This window comes from Pieris napi, chromosome 1 (assembly GCF_905475465.1).
Source record: "Pieris napi chromosome 1, ilPieNapi1.2, whole genome shotgun sequence".
Classification (NCBI taxonomy): domain Eukaryota; kingdom Metazoa; phylum Arthropoda; class Insecta; order Lepidoptera; family Pieridae; genus Pieris; species Pieris napi.
In genome coordinates this window covers 4,898,989-4,918,966 of record NC_062234.1, presented here as the reverse complement: position 1 = coordinate 4,918,966, position 19,978 = coordinate 4,898,989, and the positions used below count along the sequence as shown (strand labels likewise).

Here is a 19,978-nt window from a genome sequence, read left to right as displayed (position 1 = left end):
AATAATACATAACTTTAATCCGGTTAAAAAGTTTTTTCTTTAAATTAAAAAAAAAATGTTAAATTGGCTACCTCCTGACCCACACTTTATATAGCGTAAATATATTTGGCAAAAACTACACACAAAAAAGTTCAAGAGTACATAAATTTATTTATAAAAAAAACACAAATAAATAACATCGACTCCACTTGTAGACGCGAGACTATTTGAAATGAGCGCACAATTTAGAATGATGCGCTCATTTTTTGAGGACGTTTTTTTGACGTTGAGTGTGCATCTTGGGTTTTTTGTATATCAATGGGTTAACAATAATAATTGGTTGAAAACTTTTTACGCTTATTTTAATAATCAAATAATTTAATGAAATAATTAACATTTTTTTACTGAAATAAGAGAAAACCTTTAAAGAATATAAGGTTTTAACAAGCTAAATTAACAGTAAAATATTTAGTTGCATGTAAGAAGTTTACATCATTTACGTTTTGAGTCATTTTTTTAAAATGATTTCTAAAAAAATTACTTATATACTTTTTCAAAACATTTCAAAACATTGCAATGTTTACAAAAGTATAATCCTGTAAAATAAATTTGTTTACAGATCCGAATTAAATGTGGAATATAAAAAAAGTAACTACATATTTATACCTTCATCCATACTTATATTTTTTTTAGCAGTTTGAAATAACTTTAATTATTTTCAAAATCTACGACGAAACAAATTTTTCAACAATCAATAATATTTACTAACGAAAATTTCGATAAATGCCAACTTAAAGAAAAACACTGGTCAATTTTCAGTCACTGTGTTGGTATTTATTGCGAGAAGCACGCGAGAGCATTCGTTTTAAGAGTGCTCAATTGTGCGAAGCGTTGCTGTAGTTGGAACATTCAACGTTGAGCATTATGCCGCATAATGCGCTCTAGTGCTGTAATTGGAAAACGCACTACATTGATGATGATGATGATATTAATTTGTCCAGACGCAGCGCTGTAATCGCGCGACATAATGTTGCCATTTATGAGTAAAAAAATTACCTATTTTACATTTAGCATATTATGGAATTTATTAAATAATACTATTTTCTGCATAAATTCAAATAAAAATTATAATTAGTATATAATTCATTGGATAATTTATTTTTATTGACGAAAAAGGAAATACAGGGATGGCCCTGTATTTCTACCGCCACTATTCCACTGGCCACTATTCCGGTATAAAACTAAGCTACGTAAATCAAAACACGACAAACATTGATTTATTCTTTTTAACCATAAGGATGCCAACACATTTCTTTTTTTGATATTGCAAAATAGCGCGTTTTCCCTTTTTTAATCTAAGCCATTGATTTTTGGTTTCAGCTGTCATTTCGTCTTTTGATAATTTAAAACTGTAAGTTGTAACTGACATTTGGATATTTATTTGGTTTAACGGCATATACGCGCGAATGCCGATAATAATTGTTTAATATTAATAAATATTATAGAGAAAATATTAAGAGCGTTTGTTTTTTATAATAAAATGTATATTAAGTCCATTGTTCTTGACGGTTTTAAATCGTATGGCAATAGAGTTGAAGTCACCGGTTTCGATCCAGAATTCAATGCGATTACAGGCTTGAATGGCACTGGAAAATCTAATATCCTAGATTCAATATGTTTTGTGCTTGGTATTACCAACCTTTCAAATGTAAGTTTAAAAACAGTCCACTAATGTGTATGTACTATAACTAAAATATCCTTTATATTTATTGTGTAGTCAACCTGTTGTTTATTAATTGATATTCAAAGCCTGAATGCATACAAAAGGATATAAAACATGAATGAAACTACTACTCTAAACTTGCTTTGGTAGGTGCGTGCGGGAAGTCTTCAAGAATTGATATACAAACATGGACAGGCTGGTATCACAAAGGCCACAGTGAGCATCACATTTGACAACAAAAATAAACAGCAAAGTCCAATTGGTTATGAGAATCATGATGAAATTACAGTTACCAGACAGGTTTGTTATAACCTCTCCATAACCAATAGTTTTAATTGAAGAAAATGATCACGATTTGTGTAATTTTTATCTACCGATTCATACTTTACAGGTTGTAATGGGTGGCAAAAACAAGTATTTAATAAATGGGATTAATGTTCAGAACAAGAGAGTAACAGATCTTTTTTGCTCAGTACAGCTAAATGTCAACAATCCACACTTTCTCATAATGCAAGGAAGAATCACTAAAGTTTTGAACATGAAACCACCTGAGGTATGTGTGAATATAATTACTTAGGTCTTCCATGGTATCGCTTATCACCAAGTGAGTCTCTTAACCGTTTCCTCCATGTCCTACTAAAAAAAATCAGTTTTGCTTACAGTTTGACCTATTTACTATTTTTTTATCAGTTTAATTGGCAATAATTTACATGATTAAAAGTTTAAGTTTAAAGGAGTTATATTATAGATCAATGTAAGTCTTGTTTAAATGTTATTTTTAATAAAAGTTTAGCAATAATTTATATATATTTTAATAATAAAAAAATTTAAAGATTTTATCAATGGTGGAAGAAGCAGCGGGAACAAGAATGTATGAGACTAAAAAGCAAGGAGCTCAGAAAACTATTGAAAAGAAAGATGCAAAACTGAGGGAGCTAAATGATGTATGTATCTGTTTTTCTTTGGTACTACTAAATATATTTATTCTAACAGTATTTTGTAGTGTAGTAAAATTTAAGGATTCTTTTTGTATAGCTATTTGTATGCAAAATTTATGCAAGCCTAGTAGTATTTTACTATTAAAGAAAACATATGATACATTTTATATGATTTTTAAAGAATCTGATATTATTAAAGTATGCTTTAAAAAAAAATCTTTGCATTTTTTACAGATAATTCGTGAGGACATAGCACCAAAGTTGCAAAAGCTACAAGATGAAAGATCCCAGTTTCAAGAGTATCAAAAGGTTGTGCGAGAACTTGAAAATTTGACACGTCTACATGTTGCCTGGCAGTTAGTGTCTTTTTTTTTACCTTTCTATGTAAACGAAATAAAGTATTTTTAGAATACTAATCATATCTAACGAAATGAGGGAAATACAATATGAAATCATATAGTATTGTTTGTTTTGCATTAAATTTAAAAAAAGTCAAATATAATAATTAAATATTAAAAAAATTAAAATAATCGTAACCAACTCTGCATGATCTTATTATAAGAAATAATTAAATAGTATAACAGTATAATTGTAGGCAATGGAAATCACAAATGTAAAAACAATACATGGAACAATTCTAGACCACAATACAAGAAAATATTTTGTTTTTCTCTTACTATATTATTGATTATAAAATTTCAAATGCTAGGTATGTAACAGCTGAAGAGAATGTGGTGGAAGCCAACAATAAAGTGACTGAAGTAAAGAATGAGATACAGCAAAAGCAAGAAAGCATTGAGGGTAATATCGCACGAGCCACGGAGGTTGACCAAGAAGTGGCTAAGCTTAACCAGAAACTTGATGAGGTAGGAAAATTGTTTTAATTAATAATACTATGAATTTTTAAAGTCCCCTTTTTTGTTACAAATTATAGATTGATATAAACTGAATGATCTTTCTGTGACGTAGAACCTTTTAGCAACTGTAATATATCTTGAAAAAAATTATAACTAATTATTATCATTTAAATATTCCCCTTTGTTTATGTTGGTAGATTTGAATAATTATACGGGTAAAATATGTTCTTCATACCAAACTAATATGAGCTAATATAAGGCATTAAATAATACATATAAACAGTATTGTTCAGTTTCATATAATAAGTATCAAAATGAGGTTTAGAAGTTGGTTTTCAGTTAAGTTGATCTTTCTATGTGCATCTGTATTAAGATTTTTGCTAGCAATAGCTCCATATTTTAAGAGGGTGAAAAATATTTAACTTTGTTAATATTGCGTGATCCAATCAAGCGGGTTAGGGAGCGTTCAAGTATTACGTAACGATTTTTTTTCCTCTTGTATAACGTTACGATGCGAGGCGGGGATTAAAATACGCGTTATTGTTAATATTATTTTCAACTTTCCAGTACTTTACACCACATAATGGTATATTTAGGGTATAAGGAGTCACTAGGTGGTCACGAAATGTATTACTATTGGGTACAGAAAAACGTTACGAATTTGGGGGGGTCCTTTTGTAAAACGTTACGATGCGGGGCGGGGATTGAATTACGCTTTATTGTTAATATTATTTTCGACTTTCCAGAACTTTACACCACATAATGGTATAAAGAGTCACTAGGTGGTCCCGAAACCTTTTACTGTACTTGGGTACAGAAAACTGTTACGGCACGTTACATTTTGTCCAATTGCGTGACGTATCAATACTTGAACGCTCCCTTACAATACTAACTAATACGAAACAATGATTGTTTCGATGAGAATCAAATCATATAGGATTATCCACCACATATGCTAACTCCATAGTATGTTTTTACACCTCAATTTGGTTTTTTTGTCAAAATGTTTGTAGGAAAGTGGCAGTGTACTAAAAGATCTCGAGACGGAATTGCAAACGGCAGAGAAATCAGATGCAAGTCTGGCGGCTGCACACCGCGCCGCGAAGGAAGCCGTCACATCCAGCGAAGCTAAGGCGAAGTTGTTGCGACGCGCGTTAGCCGATGATAAAACTGCACTCGCTGATAAAAGGGCGGTCCTTACTCAGGTATTGTGTTTATTAAACTAGTATTGTTACTAAAAACTATGATGAGGGGCCTCATAGCCTAGCGGTCTTATTAAGTGGCAGCAGCTAGGTGAGGGGTACCGGGTTCGATTCCCTGTTCGAGGGCAAGTTTTAGTTTAATTTAAATTTGTTCTCGGCCTTTGGGAGGGTAGTGCGGTACCGGGCGAGTGCCTCAAACGTACATGGAGGACACGGTCGAATTTCTAAAGACAAGCACGAATTATAAAAAAAAATCCTATACTTGACGCTGGCTAATACACATATCGTGCCAGAGCCATAAAAAAAATAATAACTCTGATGTATTTGGTTTCGAAAAAATACACTTAAACGGATTTAAATATTTTTGTCAAAGTATTAGGGTATTCAGGCCCGTATTCTAGAACACCAATCAATTACGAATCTCGACATATTTGCAAGAGCTCAAAATGAGATAGTAACTTAAGATACGATTCGAAATACGGACCTAACCTAATAGACTACCTAGAATTTATTAACTAAAAGAGCATACTACTCCCTCGAAGATCGGCAACGCACCCATTAAAATGGGTGTCATAGGCCATCACTGCCCTTTTTGGGTGTGCCGTAGGTTCGTTGGCCCCCTTATCCTCAAAACAATGCCTTTGGACTAATATGTTAAAAGAGTCCATGAAACTGTTCTTAATTACAAACAAAATTATTTCGTTAACTTATAATACATGCAAAGAAGTTACATATCGTTAAATTTAACCAGTTTCTCCCACTCATTAAGCAAAAATATGCTTCCAATCAAATCCAAAATCTAAATTTGATTAGTCGTGGTGACTGGTCGTGCTTGAATTTGTGTGTGAGTGTGAATATTATTAACAATTTCTACCACTTTACACCGTTTTCACCTCGATTTCACGTTTCTATTTTGTATGCAGATGCCAACCGTTTGATTTTTTATTCAGCATGTTGCTCAACGATGGACATGGTACCAATTAAGAAAACACTTTTTTACCGGATTGAAGTTATGTATTAATATATATTTACAATTATTTTACATAATTTTAGTGCGTGGTCACGGCGACCGTGAAAAAAAGTGTTTTCTTTAAATGTGTAAAAGTTATGTCAATAAAAGACAATACTATGGTACCAATAGTTTAATGTCAAGTTCCTTACAATTTCCTTATAAATCAAAAATTATTCAAAAGAGTTGTGGAGAGCCCGCTTCTTGCCCGCTCTACGGCCTTGATTTGGAAAGTGGCAGCAAATGTAAATTCAGACTAATCTGAATAAATTAATTTTGAATGTAATTGTAGGCATCTTCGACGTTCGATAATCTACGCAGTGCCAGCGAAGCTCAAACTCAGGCTCTGGCCGAAGCACAAGCTCAATTCCTCGCGGTCAGTACGGGACAGGAAGATGCGGGGGAATCTTTGCAGAACCAGCTCATGGGTATATCTTTATATATATAATTCTTCTGTGAGTGTGTATGTCACTGAACTTCTCTCAAACGACTGGACCGATTTTGATGAAATTTTTTGTGTGTGTTCAAAGGGATCTGGGAATGGTTTAGATTCACAAATCAGCCCGCCAGATGGCGCTGCAGTCGGTACTTTCATACTTGGCTTTACTAATTGCATGAAATATCATGCAGGACAACGTCTGTCGGGTCCACTAGTATTAAAAAAAAATATTTTCGCATTATCTTGAAGCTCCTGTGTTCACATTTATAGCATACAAATCCAGGACGGATATGATTTCAGGAGAAAAAATAATTCTTCTGCTTGGTAACTTCAAAATTGATATTCTCATATTAGTATCGTTAACTTTATATATTCTCTTGTATTATATTTTCATATAAAACTTATCTTTCAAATCATTTGCAATTATACAGCGATTACACAAGCTCCTGAATTAAATTCTTTAGAGTAAATGTTTACTAAAAGTATAAACTAAAATAGTTTTTAATCTTAATATATATAAATTACGTGTCACGTTGTTTGTCCGCTATGGACTCCTAAACTACCGAACCGATATCAATCAAATTTGCACACCGTGTCTAATTTGATCCAACTTAAAGATAGGATAGCTTACATCTCAATTTATATCCGCAATATTTTTTTATTGCAAAATATTTGTTTATTATTTGATAGTCACAATTCTAACAGATGGCGCTGTGTTGAAAGTTCCAACGTTTCACATAAGCTACAAATTTAATGGCATAACCACCAAAAAAGCATGGTGGATTGGTGTTCTCCTGCCATTTCTCTTGAATAGTTTACTACTATGTAATATAACAAAAAATATTGGTTGTTTGTAAAGTAGGTTTACGATCGAGATGTTTACGTGATAACGTCTTATTGGTGATATAAGTTTTTGGGAAGTAAGGAATTAATGAAGATAACAATTTTTTCAAATTTTAAATTACATCTATCGTTTTATTCACACTTTTGATGATAAATTTCGGGTGTAAAATGACAAGTTTACTTATTCGACTATGATATACATTTTTCTTCATACATTCACGGAATGACTGGCAGCGCTCGAGATGAGACGGGAGATCGGTCCATCTCTCTCTCGTTATACCTGCGATCGCGCTCGTGAGGTTTTGGTGTGACACAAGTTTCTGTTCGTTATCACGTGAAAAACCTTAGCCACAGCAACGCTTAAGTTATAAAATTCATTAGATACTAAGCCATCTGGCCCTGGAATTCCAGCATTGTTGAATAACAGTAGTTATTTTGTAAATGATGCTTGTATTGTTTGTGATTGGAAACCAGTGATGGAATGTTCTAGGTTTCTTTTTCAGCCGCAAAACAGCAAGCATCTGAGGCGTCTACCAGAATCTCTCAGAGCATGATGGAGAAGAAGCACGCTGAAGACCGGCTGAAGGGTCTGGAACGTGAGTTCAGCTCAAGTAGCTCCCAACACCGACGGGACTTGGAAACTATTGCCGAACAACAAGCTGTTGTCGACCGGCTGCAGGTATTTGCCATACAAAAACTGTTTTAAATAATTATATATTAATTATGAGCCGCTCTAGGAAAATCCCTACAAAATTATTTTAATTATTATTTAATTAAAAAATACAAGGACTGTTTGAGAGCCTTCATATCGATGTGAAGATAGACAAATACTAGGGACGGTTGAATGGAATGATTCAATTACTAAAACTTATATAATATGATTAAAATGTGTAACATAATATAATAAAAATTAAAATGTTATCAAAATGCATGAGCTATATAGCTAGAGCTAGACTATATAGTCTATATAGTCTGGTGGTTCTTTTGTATTAAGGAATTAATAGTCTATAAAAATAGTAGTCACATTCTGAATGCTTACAGGAGTTCTCTAGAGTGGGTTTTAATCTGAACAATTTGTTGCAACTATTTCATTTAAAAATGTAGATTCTTAATTAATATTTATGGATTACCTCAGCGAGTGTATTTAATTAGAGTCTGTGCGGAAAGAGAACCGGCGTCACAGCTATGCTAAATAATATTATATATATACCTTTGTATTTCCTACGCGTCATTTCATTTATTTACAAAAATTATATACGTTATTTTTGTTGAAAGTATCAAGATTGTCTTTTTTCCTATATAGAGTCAGCTATCTGGCATGAGTTTTAGTGAGTCTCGATGCACCGAGACTAAGGAACGTCTACGCACTCTACAAAGGTCTACGCGTGGTGCACGCGATCGCGCCGATGACTTGGCCGCGAGGCTACAGCGCTGCAACTTCCGCTATACACCGCCACAACCGAACTTTGACCCTAATAGAGTTGCTGGTATGTAATAATATTAAAATAGGTTAAAAAAACTAGTAGCGCTACAGCTTTTAGCTTCAGATTTGTGTATCTACTTCGTGGTCATTTCTCATAGTTATGTTAATCGTAAGGTGTATGTAGGTGATCAGTCTGTGCCGGATACAGGCCATCGTACGTCAAACAAACAAACAAACAAAAATCATTTATTCATGTAGGTAACACAATGTACACTTATGAACGTGAAAGAGAAATATACTTTTATGCTTCTAATTTTACATTTACTGCCAGTTCTCAAATCAAGGGCGTAGAACGGAAGAGAAGAACTGGCAATAAACTCTCCGCCACTCTTTTTAATCGCCAAGTTTTTGTTTTACATTACGTTTGTAAGGAGCTGCAACCATTACACCATGTTCCACATCTTAAGTAATAAAAAATAATAAAATAAATTAAAAACAAAGATTTGTCCTCTATCAGCAGGAGGCATGGTGAAATAGGAGCACGCACTTACATTCTCGTGGTACGTGCGAGTGTTAAATGCGCACATAGACAGAAAGTTTGTCCATTAGTACAGTACAATTATCATAAGGATTCTTATTAACCTAAGTTACTAGTAAAACCTAAATGACATTTCAGGCACGGTCTGTAGACTGATCGACGTCGTGCATGACAAATACTGTACTGCACTTGAGACTGCGGCTGGTGGAAGAGTGAGTTGTCTGAACATTCTTTATAATATATTTTATTCAAACTATTAATTATTATACATATTTATTAATTCATGATTAGTTTCTTGTGTTTTGGATTGATGATTGACTTTATTGAGATAATTTTGAAATTGGCTAGTAGTATTAATATTTAATGTTTTTATACACGTTGCCGCTACCACACTTTTTATTCTTACAAAAGGGGCAAACGGCCAGAAGGCTCATCTGATGTTAAGTGATACTGCCCGGCGCCTATGGACAATCACACTGCCGGAAGGATCGCAAGGATCTTAAAAAAACATTTAAAGATCAGTAGTAGAAACGACTGAGGTCGATATAAGGGTGCGTCCACATCTGGCGAATGCGCCGCGAATGTGCAGCTCGCGAGCCGTTTGCGAGCTGCGCGCGTGCAGTCACGGCAATGGACGCACCCTAATACGAACACCTAAACAGATCTGATAGATTTTTCGATAGAGAAATGGTGAATAATATATTTTTTTATACTTTTCTTAGTATCAAAAATATAAGAAAAACATGTGTTAAATGGTTTTTGTTAATTACTAAAAAAGTGTTTTGTGACAGTTGTACAACGTAGTGGTAGACACGGAGGTGACAAGTAAGCTACTACTGCAGCGTGGTCAACTACAAACGCGCACTACCATCATTCCACTCAACAAGATCTCCCCTGCACGTCTCCCGGCTGAGACGGTGCGAATTGCTCAAGAAATAGTAAGTTCATTGTCTCTTACGGTCTAGAAAAAAAAATTGAAATAATCTTTAGGAAATATCTAGGGTTCAATACACATTGATAGTAGTTCATAATAAGAATGATAACGTAAATCTTTAACTAATTTCAACTTTCAAAATTTTGGTGATGCACATTACTAGTCTGGCTAATGAAAGAAGATAACTGAATTATTTGAAAACTTTTTTGGCAACACAGAATTTCATTGAATTTCTTAGTATGGTTTATTGTCTTCATACTTCATGCAATTACTCATTTTTATTTCTATTATATATTTTTTTCAAATAGTTAACAGGTATAATAGTCTAAACTTTGTTTTATTGATTTTTGGATTTTTATATTCCGAATAAAGTTGTGTTTTATAATAAATATATAGTTTTCCATGCAATGCTAGTTTTATTTTAAGTATCAATAGTAAAAGACTAATACGAATAGAATTAAATTTCATAGAAATACAGTTACTATCAATGTTATAAATAATTAAATAAAATCAAGTATCAAGTAAGTTTAATCCACAAAATATATCTAACTTTTAGGGATACCATACTATTTTTTTTTGAATTTGCCGCGCTTTATCGTTATCTTCTTTGATTAGCCAGACTCTATAAGGTTTATTTTAATATTTTCTGTAATAAAGATAATTTTTAAGAAAACAATTTATATAATATTTAAGATGCGTTTTTTCCTAAATTTACTCTAATAAATGAACGAACTAATGTATTGTCAAGTGTTAATTTAAGTTCCATCAAAATCGGTTCAGTCGTTTTTTAGATACTTGGTTTGTAAGATTCACGCATTTCTGAGTATAGGTCCATGTAAGTAATGATGACTGAGGTGTCCTAATTTTTTTTTATTTCTTTTATATTCATAATTCAGGGTGGAGGGGCAGACAAGGTCCAATTGGCCCTGGATCTTGTAAAGTTCCCTGAGCGAGTCCGAGCAGCGATGCAATGGGTGTTCGGTGGGACACTAGTATGCGCTGACCTTGAAACAGCCAAGCGCGTAACGTTCCACCCGCGAGTGCGTACGCGCTGTGTGACGCTCGACGGCGACGTGTTCGACCCGGCTGGAACACTTTCTGGTGGTGCGAGAGCTAAGGTATAATCTAAGTATTTTATTTTAAAGTTTATGTTAGTAAGTTAACTCAAATTAATTTTAAGTGAAATTATTGTTAGCGATATTAGAATGTAGTATTCAAATTTAATATTTGTGTTTTGTATTATGATTTAAAAATCAGACAGCAATCAGAATAGGTAATCTACATTAGGGAGTGATCAAGTATTACGTCATGCAATTTTTGGAGATTATTGACCGAAACACACCAGTAAAAAGCCAGTACCCAATAGTAAAAAGTTTCTTGACCACCCAGTGACTCTTTATACCTAAAAGTTACCATTATGAGGTGTAAAGTACTGGAAAGTCGAAAATAATATTAACAATAACGCGTAATTCAATCCCCGCCCCGCATCGTAACGTTTTACCCTTAAATTCGTTACGTAATACTTGAACGCTCTCTTACTCTCATAACCCCCCCCCCCTTACTTTCGTCTCATTCTGTCAAATTATGTTTATGCTGTGATGAAAAGAGACGGATGAGTACTTACGTTAAATCGGGCCAATTAAACAATTTTTGATGAATAAGTAGGATAATTATCTATCCGAGATGTTTATAAATAGTTACACGATCGCTTTGTTCAAAAACTTTTGCGACTAATAAAATTCGTTTCCCGAGGTCAAGCGTTCTTATAACGACTGTGTACCAATGGATTTATCTCTATTTGAAAATATTTGCTCGTACGGTGTAAGGATACGTATGAAAACCGCCATGTCTTACGTTCGTAATAAGATTCTAAGTCAAGAATAACGCTAAGTATGACTCCCGAATGACTAAATATGTTTAGACATACTGGAGTTTTAGGTCTTGTTTCGATTCGTTATCTGTGGGACCCAACAAGCGAATGCCCAGCTACCAGGCTATTAAGTAATAATAATGAAATCAAAGCAAGCCTTGTAGCACCACTGGTTTTTTTACAGGGTGGTTCGGTTCTGGTTATGCTAAGCGAGTTAAAGCAACTGGAACAGCAGTTGCAGCAGTTAGAGGCTGAGCAGACGCAATGCAGCGATAGCCTCGCTGGCATGCAGGCAGCAGCTGACAAATATGCGGCGCTGCAGCAAAAGTTAGTTTAAATAGTCTATTGGAGATGACATTACGGATGTACGTTTGTGTATGTACGGTGCCGGCGATTTAGCTGCGCCCACGCCGGCCCCTAGTGTGTTTTCGTCGCGGGGTAAAGACACTCACACACACTCACATTTTGAACGGACATCGGCACTTCTGCATTTAAAATATAATTTGTATCTACAAAAGATGGTTTTAGTGAAGATTTCTTTACAGATTCCTTATTTTAATTTAAAATTGTTTTTTATTTTTTAAATGTATAAAGATAAGATACATCTAATCAAGATAAGACTTTGTAGGAAAATATCTTTAACCTGTGTTTTAGTACACGTATTTCATTAAATGTTTTCAGTATATTACACTTTACATTAATTATTTATTTATTTCGTAATCCTACAGCTAACATAAATTATATAAAACAAAAAATAATTATACTAAAGATAGCCAAATTTTCTATAGGTTGGAGATGTCCCAACACTCCTTAGAAGTTGCGAAGTCTCGTGTAGCGGCCACTGCGCACGCGCAACTTCACGACGAGATCGAGTCATTACGAGAACAGGTATATTAACATAAGAGCATTTAGAAGCAGTGATTTAGAACAGTGATAGCAGTGAGTACCTTATGTATGCTACTCACATTCCTCGTAGGTCCCATACCCGTATGTCCAACACTACTTTAACACGTACGGTGAAGGAGAAATCATAGTGAGGAAACCAGCTTGTTCAAATCCAAAAATCGATGACATATTGTGTCTGACAGAAGGCTGATCACCTAAACTCAAATTTTGCATTCCGTAGTATGCCTCCACCGAAAAGGGACAAATTTGACCCATTTGTAAATCTAAATATTTACTTACTGAAGTGACCTAATACAAAAATAACAAATATTTCAATATCACGAACAATATATCGAATTAACTTTAATTTCTTTATTTTATTCTTGAGCTGGCATCAATGCCAACTAATCCCAGGTTGTAACCTTTAAAAAAAATGTTGTCTTTACTTGTGCGTTTTATTACTGTTTGTGATGGTAAATATCACGCGCCGTAAAACCATAAATGTTTTAATGGATCACCGCACTTAATAAAATGGACATTCACTAACAAATAACATTAAAACCCGGCTAAAAAGGTTAGTAATCTCTGCCATGTCAAAAAATGATAGTTTTCAGAATTCTATGGCATTAAAAATTAGAGTATAGTTATCTATGAAATAAAGATGATCAAAAATAGATGCAATCTAAGGCCCCAGACCCATTTAGACGCCACTGAATTATTAATTATTATAATATGGTGGAATTAAAAAAAAAAAAAAATAGTAAAACTCATTTCAGGTTTTGGGGATTTTTAATTGAATGTTGAACGCAGCTCTTAGTCTATGAATGTATAGAATTTCTTATATATTAAATGTGTCTCTAAAGGTGAAAGAACTGAGTGCAGCGTTAGAGCGAGACAAGAAAGAACAGAATGAAGCTGCCGCCCAAGCAAAGGAACTTGAGGCTAAAGTCAAAGACATTAAAGGCCATAGGGAAAGGTAAACCAAAACCATATGCTAAGATTGATGATAGTATTAAATAGTGTATAAGTCTACTTTTCAGCTTAAAACTGCATATGTTTAGTTCACAAAACAATTATTTATCTACTATATGTTTTTATTTAAATATCAAAGAGCATATCTGGCGTATTAATATTTTTTTTAAGTGCGGTTATGTGTAAAGATTAGATATGATTAAAAAAACAATTTTTTCTATTATATATTTTATATTCTTGCTCAGATACCGATTAGTGCCATTTTGATATACTTATACAACTTCAGTGTGAATTAACAAATTTTTCAGAGAGTATAAGAAAGCAGAACAGGCTTTGAAGAAGGCAAAACAGGAAGCAGAGCGTCACAATAGTTTATGGAAGCAGAGGGAACAGGAGTTCGAGACTTTGCGTCTTGAAATCCAAGAGTTGGAAAATGCCGTGAATACTGCTGAGGCGCAGCTGCAGGAAACCACAGACAATACTGCAGACCTCGCACAGGCATTGGAACAAGCCCAGACCGATCACACCGCGGCCTCTGTAAGTAACCAATATCGATTTTATAAAATTTTATTTAAATCTGTAATAATTGTCTTATTGACAATAAAAAAATGTCAGTATCATATTTTTAGTCTGTCAGAATATTGATTTTCAAAAACTAGTAAAATCATTGTTGAATGAAATCAGGTCCAATTAGTAACAAACTTACAAACGATTAACATAATTATGTACGCTAAGGCCAGTTTCATTACAATGATGTGAAACGTGTTTATATTTTAGAATGTCAATCAAACTTAAGTCTAGTTTCAATAGCTGTCAAACTGAATGAAATTTTACATTGATGAGATTGTGACTTGCGATAGGCATTAGATGGACCGAACTGACCGAACTTACTGCAGCACGTATTGGGAAAACAATATTTAAAGCTAAACAGCCTTAAATGTTGTGATGAATAAATGATTTTAAGTAATTATTAATTAAATCACCGATAAGGAAATACCTAACAAAAACCTGTGCAAATAAAAAAAAAAATATGGACAGCAGCGTTTCGTCACTCGCAGAACAGTATTGCAACACTGCTATTGTCAACAATAATGCTTTGCTATCTAATTTATTTATACTTTGTATGTAAAATATAATTAATAATTATGTTTCCAGGATACTGTTAAGGAACTTCAAGGGAGAATAAAGAAACAAAAAGCGGCGATCGCAAGCCGCAGCTCGGAAGTGGCAAAACTCGTTCAGAAAAAGGAAAAAATTTTGAAGGGAAATAGTGAGATTGAGCTCAAGATTAAGGAGTTGGAATATAGTATTAAAGAGTTGGAAACGGAAGCTTCCAATTGTGAAAAGAGGGTAGGTCCATATTGCATAAAAGAGTAAACGTAGTTTATTAACCGCCACCTTCGGATTGGATCTGTCGCTTCCAGTCATAGTGAAAGCTATGATGGAGGCTGACAGTGACGGCCCGTGGAACACTTTCAAAGCGTTCTGTGAGGCCGTCATTACACTTAAAGAGAATGCGGAGAGGGTTCGGGAGTGTAACCCAGACGCCGACCCTCAACGTAAATAAACATAGATTTATATCGTTAGATAGGCCCTTACCGCAGTGAGACCGCGCCGTGTTGTCGCACAGTCGAAGTGAGTGAGCTCACTAACCTGGGATCAGTGCACCCCTAAACACAGTGTTAGCCGGACGTGTTGTAAAGGACGTTTGCGAGCAGTTTAGTGTCACAAAATGCCATCGTGTGCCTTTCTAAAGTGCAACAACAATTCTAGAAACACAAATAAAGCCAGAGGTGTAACATTTCACTCGTAAGTATTGCGATTTGATTTAAAAACTTTTATTTTTCCTTCCGCACTGTCTAAAATAACAAATTTAGATGGCGAGTGCACGAAAGAGTAAGTAGTGTTTGCAACTTATGTAGGAGAAAAAGAGATGACACTATTTTGTCAGTATTACAACAGATAAGTACAATGGCAGAAACACGATTTTTTAACTACTCGTTAGTGTGCGTGTGTCGGCATTTTGTTAACGCACACATTCAAAAACAATGCCACAGTTTTTGGTGTCGGGGCCTATCTAACGATATAAATCTATGCAAAAAAGGCCTGGAAGGAGACGTCGATTACGCACGTACTCCACTGGGACCTTAGCACAGAAATGGGCAACGCAGAAGTTGTGCTCACACAGCAGACGCTTATGACGGAGGCACGGATTAAGGGAAACTGTTACCGCGCCTCCCGTCCATAGTGAACAGATGGGGCTGTTGGGTTTTAGTGGGTAGGTGTCCATTGCACCATACGGACTGACTCCCACACTCCCCGCGTCACTTTTAAATCGTTGCCCCGGCGCGGGGGTCAGTAAATTGATTTCCCAACAATGAAAAAAAAGTTAGCTAACAGCCAGGAGAGTCGCACTCTGAGCCCACTTTTTTTTTCCGTGGGGAAATGCGTTACGCATACCCTCCCGCGGCATGGTTGACCTGGTGGGGAAGGGTTATGTGGGACTCGCACAACAGTGCATACCCACTAAAACCCCACGGCGCCACCAGCAATCGCCCGGGGCAGAACACTGTAACAGCGTAGCCTTGTCCGCATCCAGCCACGCGATCAGCCGTTAATATTACGGTCTTCTACGGCCAACTCTGAGCCCACTAGGCCAACACTGCTCTTTTAAATTAAATATAAAAAATATATATTCATTTCAGATAAAATCCTTACAAAAGGAACACACATGGATCCCATCTGAGCGTCAGTACTTTGGCCTGGCGGGGGGCGTGTACGATTGGGGTGGACGGGCGCCTGCAGAAACGGCCGCGTGTCTTACGCAACTACGAGAACGAAAGGACAGACTCGCACGAGGGCTCAATACACGGGCGCATACGTTGCTCGGTTCTGAGGAACAGCAGGTAATCAGGGCAGAAAAATCCAAAAAGCATAGAGGTTGAGTAATAATCGATGCAAGGTGAAACGATGCGTTTGTTTTTGGTTGAACGTGTATTAGATTAGAGATGACCAATCAGAATCGAACGTAACATACAATGGTTCGTCTTTCGTTCTGGAACTCAAAAACTATGGAGTATGTTAATATACCTATGAAATATCAGCAAGCAAGTTTATTAATACAAAAATTTGGAAAATCCAAAAGTGCACGCCTCATAGCGGTCATTCACATTTCAAAAAAATAAAAATAAATCATTGGTTTACATTTTTTATTTTTTTTTATTTTTACTACTTAATATAATTAAAAAATATATATATTGGCGCCATAACTCTTAAGGTGAGGAAAAAAAATATACTAAAATAAATGTATATATAGATATACAAATACACAGTCGTATTTTAGTTTTTTACAAATTATAATTAAACGACAGTACTTAGAACGCTAATATTAACTAGGAATCAGCCCAGGGTATAACTTTATATAATAAGAAAAAAAGTATTCTGGTACTATAAATTTTTCGACCAATTTCTCTGCCACATGGATCCATAAACACAGACTGACGGACGTCCAAAAATGATTGATTTTAATGTTATTATTTACTATGTTAAACAAAATAATTGTTCATAAAAATACCATATGTGCTTGATAGATTATTCAACTCGATTTTAGTGCACTCATATTATCCTGTAAGTGTTATATTAGTGAGAAAAAAGTCATTCCAGTTTCGAAAGACTGGGTTTTTTGACATGTCGAGAGTAGAGCACTGCCTCCGCTCCGCTAATGAGGCGTGCAAAAGTTACCTACATATTTTTTATAATTATTAATTATTCTTAATTGCGTAGAAAACTTATTCTTTTACTTAGTCCGGAAGTGGACTTCTGATACTAATAAATTGGGGCTGTATCGCCCCATCAATCATAATTTTTTTGTGAACTTTCGTAAACAAGAATTGTATGGAAGTTAAATTCTTTGTCTGTAATTTAAATTAGCGTGTTCAGAGGAGTTGTTCGGATTAATACTTTAATTTACTACTTAATAATTTACCGGCGTGTTTGCAGTATCAAGAAGTATTACGGAAAAAGCAAGTTGTAGAACAAGATCGGAAGAAGTTGGTGGAGGTTATGGGTGAGCTGGACGAGAAAAAGCGACGGACGTTAGTATCTGCATGTGACCAGGTCAACCGTGATTTTGCCTCCATATTCAGCACCCTTTTGCCTGGTGCGCAGGCGCAGCTACGACCACCCCCGGGTCAAGGTGTACTCGATGGCTTGGAGGTAACGAATTTTGTTTTTTTTTTAATACCAATTCCATCAAGTAATATTATGATTCTCGATTTTATTTATTAACTTCTGTAGGAGAATGAGGGTAAAATTTTTACGTATGAAACGCAATACTAATAATATTAGCGTCACGAAGATGTGCAGCGTTTTTGTCGAAGAAAAGGGAAAGAGAGATTGAGAGTGAGCATGGGCGAACGTAGCATGAAGCAAATAGCCATGGAGCGAGAGTAGGGAGCAAGCAAGTGAGAAAGATCGAGAGAGAGAGTGAATTAGAGCGAACGTCGCATCACGCACGGTGCCATGGAGAGAAGTGGGAAATATAGAGCTATAATGGTCATCTATTGGGGCTTTTACCTAAGAAGTAATTAAATTACAACCAATATGAACGAAGCATGGAGTATATTTTTTAAATACGAAAAAAATCGTAGATATATGTAAGCGAGGAAAGATAAACACAAATGATGTAGGACGGAATTGTTTTTTAAATATAAAATAAAACTTATGTTGTCAACTAATTTACTATGTTTGTATGTAATGCTTGAGATTGATTTGCTCCAGTTCAAACAATTTGTATGAATAAAAACTTAGCTATTTAAAAGAGTGGCGGAAAGTTTCTTGCCAGTTCTTCTTGCCCGCTCTACGCCCTTGAAATGCGAACTGGTAATAAACGTTTTTCAAGGCAGTTTTTACCGCGCACCACCACTTTGTGGAACCAGCTGTCTTCTGAAGTATTTCCGAACCAATTCGACTTAGGGTCCTTCAAGTAAAGAGCGTAACAATTCTTAAAAGGCCGGCAACGCACTCGCGAGCCCTCTGGCTGACTCCTGCCCGTTTGCACCTGTTCTATAAAAAAGAAAAAAAAAAAAAAACTTGTTTAACTATATGAATAAAGTTATTTTGACTTGACTTAACGTTAACCAATCGATAGGTACGAGTGGGTTTTAACGGCACTTGGAAGGAATCTCTAAGCGAGCTGAGTGGGGGTCAGCGGTCTCTCGTAGCCTTATCCCTAGTATTGGCCATGCTGCTATTCAAACCAGCACCGCTGTATATTCTGGATGAGGTGGACGCAGCACTTGATCTCTCTCACACGCAGAACATTGGCATTATGCTGAAGGAACACTTCCGACATTCGCAGGTATTGTAATGGATGCTGTAAAAGCCGCCTTAGGGTGCGTCCACATCTGGCGAATGCGCCGCGAATGTGCAGCTCGCGAGCCGCATGCGAGCTGCGCGCGTGTAGTCACGGCAATGGTTATGTGCGCCGCCCGCGCGCTGATCGCGTTAGGTGCTTAGGTTAGGCGTCGCACGAACAAAAATGCACGCGCGCAGCTGCACATTCGCGGCATATTCGCCAGATGTGGACGCACCCTTATGTAGACCAAAATGCGGTTACCATGGTTACCAATATTTTATATGAAAGTTACATTCGTCCACGTTTGTTAGTTAGGACAATATAGACATAAATTTTTTATAAACTCCTTGTATATTATAACCACTGTATTGATGAAAAAGGGCAATAGAGGCTGGAGAAAAGACAAGTGATATTGGTCGTGTACTTTGGATTTTGTTGGTCTATCTTGATTACAATATGGAAAAATTTACAAAGAGAATTGATTTTATTTAATTTCTTACACTAATATGTAATAAATATTTTCTTTTTCATTTAACGACAATTCTCTAAAAACGTTAAATATTTTAACGTTTTTAGAGAGTTGTCGTTCAGTTACTTGAGTGTCGTTACATAAAAACTAAATTCACCTATGTTATATAATCTGTTTTTACTGGAACTTAGAAAGAAAAACAGCATTTATTTGATTAAAGCACACATACACAAAAAAAGAAATACAAAGACAATCACTTTAATCAAAAATGGGCCCAAATCAGCTTTAAGATGCTGTCGTACGACAGTACTATTTTGGAGTGACAACTATACACACTAAACTTATGATTTTTTTCAGTTTGTTATAGTATCACTGAAAGATGGAATGTTTAACAACGCGAATGTTCTCTTCCGCACTCGGTTTGTGGATGGTATGTCGGCGGTACAACGCACTGTCAACCAACGGCGATGAGATTGTAATATGTATTTTGTATTTTTACTTGTAAATAATAAAAAATAGTTATTATAATGTTATTTCTTGT

At 35.3% G+C, this 19,978-nt stretch overlaps 1 protein-coding gene across 1 annotated transcript; it reads left to right on the top strand.

Moving 5' to 3' along the window:
• The first annotated feature begins 1,420 nt into the window (after positions 1-1,420).
• LOC125049758 (structural maintenance of chromosomes protein 2) lies at positions 1,421-19,970 on the top strand. The gene is made up of 22 exons (XM_047649205.1): positions 1,421-1,687; positions 1,853-2,002; positions 2,094-2,255; positions 2,536-2,646; positions 2,875-2,996; positions 3,350-3,506; positions 4,511-4,702; positions 6,001-6,136; positions 7,494-7,669; positions 8,294-8,477; positions 9,090-9,163; positions 9,743-9,889; positions 10,782-11,003; positions 11,940-12,082; positions 12,544-12,643; positions 13,504-13,616; positions 13,921-14,149; positions 14,768-14,962; positions 16,318-16,518; positions 17,612-17,827; positions 18,762-18,971; positions 19,795-19,970. The coding sequence occupies exons 1-22, from the start codon at positions 1,520-1,522 to the stop codon at positions 19,906-19,908; spliced, it is 3,522 nt and encodes a 1,173-aa protein (XP_047505161.1). The 5' UTR covers positions 1,421-1,519; the 3' UTR covers positions 19,909-19,970.
• The last annotated feature ends 8 nt before the right edge of the window (positions 19,971-19,978 follow it).